Source organism: Anopheles aquasalis, chromosome 3 (assembly GCF_943734665.1).
Source record: "Anopheles aquasalis chromosome 3, idAnoAquaMG_Q_19, whole genome shotgun sequence".
NCBI lineage: Eukaryota > Metazoa > Arthropoda > Insecta > Diptera > Culicidae > Anopheles > Anopheles aquasalis.
This window is the reverse complement of record NC_064878.1, coordinates 60,118,549-60,125,175: the sequence shown is the minus strand read 5'-3', so window position 1 is coordinate 60,125,175 and position 6,627 is coordinate 60,118,549. Positions and strand designations below refer to the sequence as shown.

Sequence of the window (6,627 nt, the reverse complement as noted above, 5' to 3'; positions counted from 1 at the left end):
TCCCACGGTGAGCCCTTGAACCCCGTTCCCCGTTCTACAGAAGCCGGAACCTTCAGTGTCAATCAAAATGCTGGCGAGGCGAGGAAATTAAGGAAAATTAATTTGACAACGTGAAAAAAGCGCTGCTCGTGCTGTCACACCCAGTTGACGGCCACTGGCCCTTGCCGTAACGGCCTCTGTGACACAATAAATCCCGTGGGACATTCAATTAAACACCCAACGCGCCCTCACTTTTCGCGCAGCACGTGTAATGATGTCGTTGTTGTAGAAGTATGATGATTTGCTGGCCTGGCTTTGCGACCATGTTGCGACCGACTGACCGACCGACCGACCGACCGACCGTGTCCAGTCGATTGCAAAGTGGACAGCTTAAGATCCACTTTTCTGCTTCGGGGAAACGGAGAAAACGGAATGATGAAATGATTTCATCGTTCTGGACGCGCGAACGATGATGACTGCTGACGAGGGCAAGGATTAAACTCCAATGAGAAGCCATTTGCTGCCGATTTTTTATGCTTTGCAATTGTGTCCACCGATGAGTGTTTGTGGTTTGTATTAGAAACTTGTCACCGGCTGAAGCTTCATGTTGTATTAAATTTGAATCGCGCATATCATATCCTTCCGACCTGACGAGAAGATGCACAAACAATTGTTGTCTTATGAAATTCTTCCGCTGGCAAGCTGGATGGGAAATGGTGTGCGGAATCTGTGTGGAACGCTGAGCACTCTTCCGAGTACCGTCCTCTGTACGGGAAACTGCATCGTAACGGGCAGCCATCGGTCGAATCGGATCCCGTATGAGCGTGCATACGGCGACCGGGCCTTTGCTGGGTATGCATGCTGTCACGTTCCCATGACGGTTATGGCACTGACAGGGATTGTTCTCCGTGTACATACGCCCTGCCTTGCCTGGCCATTGAACGCGCCCGAGAATGGAGATTACTGTACGTGAATGCAAAATTGATGTAACATTCCACCGACATGCTGCACACCGGAACAGGGGGATGGGAGAAACAAATACGGAAATAGTTTAAAGTAGCGGCAGTCTCTTGAGTCTCGGGAACCGACTGGACGAGGAATATTTCTGCCATCTTGACTGGTTCACGGGTGTGGTGTATAAACAGTTGAAGAAAGATACATTTACTAACACGACAATGGAAGCTTCAAGAATTCTGCATCGATCGAACATTCCGCAAACGGATACCAAATGAAGTCTAGCCAACGGGGCCCTTGTCCTCGTGGCCGTAATCCCATTTACAGTCCCTAGGAATGGGCTTCGCTCACGATTATGGTATTTTATGGTTAACGCAATATTAACGCAAATTAATCGCCAATCAACAGTCCATCAAAAGCAAATTCAATTCATCGGCGATCCAAGGACTCCGAGGACTCCGAAATCTCGGACCGGGCGTAACCTAATCAAAATCTAATTTAGAGATACCCGTTTGAAGGGTGGCTTCAGCCGCCTCCGTGCCTTTTTCTTGGATGAACCTTTCCCAACGCGAACCCATCTTGACGATTGACGAAGAGGCGAAGACGTCTACGCCCGGCGCGAGACAGGCAGAGGCAGCGTCCCGGTTTATCTCGCAGGCACGTTCCGTTCGCCCCGGTCTGCTCGCCTCACTATCTCAGTTTCGGGGATATTTAGGACAGATGTCAGTGAGTCTGACGACTGTCTGATTGGTAGCAGCTGTTGCTTCTGTTATCATTCAGAGCTGTCATGTATGGAAATGGATAAAAATCCCGGCAGTCGCAGCAGTCGAGTCTCACCGGAGCGACGCCATTGTGGGATGTCTGCAGACGGACGGACGGACGGACGGGTGGATGGACCGACGGACGGTACAGCTATAATCGAATCAAGTGCCACACAGCACCAGTACCAGCAGTGGCAGCGGAATGGCATCGAGCGAATGCGAACGGTTCTCAAGTTGAATCATTCCAGGAACCGCCTCCACAGCCGGACGTAATCCTCCCATCATTCAGTTCAGTCCTTGACAGGACGGGAAACGGGGAACCTGAATTTCCTTTAATTCCGGATATGGTTCTTGGTAATGTCGATGAAAGAATTCACCACCGACGGAAACACATTGTTCGACTGCAGCATCTGTCGTCGGTTTAGCTGATCGGCCAGGTGTCGATCGGTGGGGGGTCGCTCCTAGTTTCGTCTCCATTTCGTTCAATTAAATTAGAGCCAAATCCTTAAATTTTGATTATCAAGCTTCACTTTTCCGCGAATTTGCATCCATGTTTCGAACACATGCAAGCAAACGAAAGCATGTTGCAGCAGCGCACAATGTTATGCTCAACACCGCAGCGCAGCATCCGGTTTTATGCCATTCTCCAGTATGCCACTCCAGTAAGGCTCCTAGCGTGTTAGCGCGCCCGATAGCGTTCCGGGTGTGCCGACGAAACTCGTGCTCGGGGAACTACATCGCGTGGCGTTCGATAAGCCTGGGTGGACTGGGTGCTCACATTGTCGTGGCTGGCGCTCCGCTGCTCCGTCCGATAGCCGGTGATCCCCGCCGCTACGGCCATGGTTTACTCGTGAACTGGACTTCCTGATTCAATTTTCGTGTTTGCATTGGTTTGCAGTTCCGAAACGTATGTACATACATTTGCAAAGGGGCGAGTATATCATCCTCGGTGTTTTTTTTTCTATCTTTCCTTTTGGTTTGATCATGCTCTTGGGTGCCGGTGGCTAGTGGCGGGAGTCATGCTGTTTGCATATTCACTTGGCTCGCTCCACAAAAGTGGCTCACAGTCACGATCGACCATCCGTTCGGTTCGCTTCGGTTCGATTTTTGTCGATCCCGAAATTCAAACATTGAAGCTCCATCGAACATATTGACACAAGAAATTGGAATTTTTGTCCCAACACCCCCGTCCCGTGGTGTGGTGTGGCCGGTAATCGGTTAACCTAAATTTTGTCAGCCAATCTAACGGATAGGGGAGTGGTTAGGAACCGGACAATTGATGAGAGATTGATTCTACTGGCCTCATTTGTGTTGCTGATAGTTTAATTTCACTTTTCTACGAAAGGCGAAAGAGTAACAAAGAGTTTGCTTCTCTTAAATATTTTGCATTTGGTTCTGCTTGAAATGCTTGAAATGTCCAATCCACACCAAATTCACCCAATCCCGGGTTTTCAAATCATTGCAGGACAGAATCCAATGCTGTTTAGAATGATAAGCATCGACGGAGGAGGTAAAAGCGAAACGAGCGAAGGTAAAAGGTTGTTTATTTTTTGCCTTAATTCTCTCACACTCCCAAAATCCGACCAACACTCGTCACACCACAAACCGAACCCTTTTGCGTGCTCATCTCTTTTCTTGATCCCCTCGTGTATGGGTGACTTTGGAAGACACATCATCTTGAAACAATTTCCGGTCTAGCTCACCCTTTTTTGGGTTGAATGGGGCTTAGTGTAGGTGTGATAAGATTTCTGCCGTTCAACGACGAAGCGACAGGTAGTCTTTTGTGAGAAGTTTGATGGAATGATGCTACATGATGGTGAAGAGGAATCTTGGCTTATGCTGTTAAGTAAAAGCCATTCTGAAATCCATGGAAAGTGAGTGCGAATGGATTCAGTTTTTTTTATTGTAATAGATCTTTTATTTGGTAGTCCATTATTTAATTCATTTATCGTTCGTGGCATTTAAATTATCTGTCTAAAAATAGGCTGTCACCAAATCGCCTATAAGCGCACGTGGCTCTGATCAACTTCACTAAGAGGTAGGTCTAATCATCATTTTTGAGGATTTTAAAGAGTGATGATATCCTCGGAAAGCCTTCCACACCATTCCCTTGGCAAATATCTTCGTCTCTCCGCGTAGATACAGGCCATTCAAATTACTGTAAAGAAAAATCATGTAACATTTTTAATAAAATTCCGATTGTTAGTTAAGCATTCGCTAAAACCGAACACCAAACGTACCTGCCATGGCACGCCGTGTACCACCAAGCGCCGGTATATTCGACGGCACAGTTTTTGTCCCAAGTATCATTGTCTGCATCGAGAGTTGTAAATTTCTTTCCTAGCTTATCGCTTAAGGAATCTCCGGCGGTTCCCGTGAAACCTGATAGCTTGGTCATCGTGTATTGTTGACTTTCTCCTCCGATCTCGAACAGATTGTACTTGGCGAACGTCTTGTTACCATCAAAGTCCTCCAAAAGCACCACCAGCTCATGTGGCTTCGAAGTGGTCAGCTGATGAATACGATCAAGTCCAAGCCAAAACTCACCCTCTAGATCACCAAACCCATTCTTGTACTCCTTCCAATCACGATAGAAATTGGTCGATCCATCGAAACGGTGCTGAATGACTACCCAGCCACCGGAATCGTACTCTTGATCGCACAACACCGTCATCGGTTCTTTGAACGATTTTTCCGGATGAATCTGATACACTCCGGACGTGCGGAATGGTAATGTCTTGCAGGATGTATATTTTCTTCCAGCTCCATTGAACGTGGCGTTGCATCGTCCTTGTAGAGCGAGTTGGCTGAGCTCTTGGCGTGTGATAAGCGTTTGCTGTCTTGCCAGCAGATCTCTCACATCTCGTTGCAAGGCGGTAAGATTCTGTGCAATTACTTTTCCGTTGAAACCTAGCTCATTGATCGTACGAGCACTTTGCTGTGCTACCCAATTCAGCCTGTCGACTGACACAACGAGATTATCCACTGCGCTAACAAGGCTGGTGATCCTTGCATCAGATTGTAGATCCTTTTCAATGATGTGGTGCTCCAACTGCTGCAGTCTTGTCATGATCATTTCAAAAGGAAATCCATGCACTTCGTCATGACTTAGTAGGGGGGCCAATGTAGCACTTGTATCACACAACACTGTGCTTAAATTCAGCAAAACTATCACGGAGATGATTTGAAACATCTTAACCTTTTGCTGGTCCAGTTGCAGAGCGATACTGATGCTGGGGTTCGTTGAAACCCCATCTTTATAAGCCATGATTCGTAAGAGCTTGGGTTGGAAAAAACAGTGCTCCAAATTTATATAATTTGATTTAAAAACCTTATTCATGAAGTTCAGTTGAGCAAATAAAGTGAAGAATTTATTTTTCAATTCAATTCATTATTGAAGCATTGAGCTGTGAGATTAACCAGCTGGCTCATACAACTTAAATAAACAGTCTAGATTTTTCAAGTGACTTTTATGCCTACCCTTGCTTTACTCTGCAACGCTTATAGTGATAACAGCAATCACTGTAACTACGAATTTGTCTTGCGACGCTGTGAGGTCTTATGAGTGTATGAATAACGCAAGTAGCGTTTGTTCGTGACCTTCAAAACATCTTAACTGAATCCCAATTCTCTTATTATTATAATTTCATGCGTTAAACATAAATGGAAATTTTTAATTTTATTGCCATAATATGAATGATTTATAATGAATAATGTTATTGAAGTGTCTTTTTAATAAAAGTCATAAGTTCAAAACACAAGATAGCATAGCTTTGTTCTTTCTAAATCAAAACTGTTAGTCACACCATCGTGCATCGTTACCGAAAATAGAGAATGCTTTACAGCAAGATGCATTAACCACTTCAAAGAAACTGCTACTCCGTTCTTGCCTTTATGTTCTTCAAACAATCATTAGCTTGCAAAATAACTGCGCACCATTTCAGATAGCAGTTTTAGTGGGTGGTCGCGACTTTTATCAGTGAAACGATTTGCCTCTCTTCACACAGCATACGAATTTGCACATGAATGCAAATAGCAGCACTTCATTAATAGCATGTCCATAGTTCTTATTAATTTTATTTGAATAAGGAGCTACATAAGCGTGTGTTCGATAAACAACTTTCTCGTGCTATCGATTCTCATAGATACTCTGTCGCTGCATTACATTTCCAACTAAATCCCTACAAACAGATCATCCTGATTTACCCTTGCTACTGGCAATGTCGGCTAGCCCACGGGCCTTATCATCATTTTGGCTGATTTGAGAGCATAGTGATGGCCGCGAAAACTGTACCATACCATTCCGGTGGCGTACTCTTTGGTTTCTCCTCGCAGATACTTTCCATTTAGATTGCTGAGACGAAAGAGAAACAATAATTGAATCAGTATAAAATATGTTTAATGAGAATACATGTGCGTACCTCCGATGGCATGCTCCATACCACCAGGCTCCAGCATATGTTACTGCACAACTTGAACCCCACGTATCGTTGTCCGAATCAAGTGTAGAGAACTTCATGCCCTTCACTGCAACCATATCATCCCCGGCAGTACCGGAATATCCAGATATTTGCGTCAGCTCGTACAGCTGAGCCTCTCCTCCGATCTCGAAATGCGTATACCTCGCGTAGGTCTTATTGCCATCGAAGTCCTCCAAGAGCACCACCAGCTCATGTGGCTTCGAAGTGGTCAGCTGATGAATACGATCAAGTCCAAGCCAAAACTCACCCTCCAGGTTACCAAACCCGTTTTTGTACTCCTTCCAATCACGATAGAAATTGGTTGATCCATCGAAACGGTGCTGAATGACTACCCAGCCTCCAGAATCGTACTCTTGATCGCACAACACCGTCATCGGTTCTCTGAATGGTTTTTCGGGTTGAAGCTTTACTATTCTCTCTGCCGCTGGAGCTTCTTTGCAATCGTTGTATAT

General features: G+C 45.4%; 2 protein-coding genes across 2 annotated transcripts in view; both read right to left on the bottom strand.

The window, feature by feature from the left end:
- Positions 1–3,573: 3,573 nt before the first annotated feature.
- Positions 3,574–4,911, bottom strand: LOC126575214 (ficolin-2-like). The gene is made up of 2 exons (XM_050235797.1): positions 3,935–4,911; positions 3,574–3,852 (listed from the first exon to the last, which is right to left on the bottom strand). Exons 1-2 carry the CDS (start codon positions 4,885–4,887, stop codon positions 3,726–3,728), a joined length of 1,080 nt encoding a protein of 359 aa, XP_050091754.1. The 5' UTR covers positions 4,888–4,911; the 3' UTR covers positions 3,574–3,725.
- An 840-nt stretch (positions 4,912–5,751) lies between these two features.
- The window catches only part of LOC126576119 (ficolin-2-like), a 1,646-nt gene continuing 770 nt past the window's right edge, over positions 5,752–6,627 (bottom strand). Inside the window, exons 1-2 of the mRNA XM_050237234.1 lie at positions 6,116–6,627; positions 5,752–6,048 (exon numbers count right to left, since the gene is read on the bottom strand). The exon at positions 6,116–6,627 is cut by the window's right edge and continues 770 nt beyond it. Coding sequence (XP_050093191.1) covers positions 5,922–6,048; positions 6,116–6,627 — 639 coding nt within the window. The 3' untranslated portion in view covers positions 5,752–5,921. The remainder of the gene's footprint in view (positions 6,049–6,115) is intronic.

Excerpts from the sequence above, each read along its gene's own strand:
- LOC126575214 (XM_050235797.1), bottom strand. The coding sequence starts at position 4,887 with ATGTTTCAAATCATCTCCGTGATAGTTTTGCTGAATTTAAGCACAGTG. Across the intron at positions 3,853-3,934 it reads TACACGGCGTGCCATGGCAG|TAATTTGAATGGCCTGTATC; the intron begins GTACGTTTGGTG and ends TTTTCTTTACAG.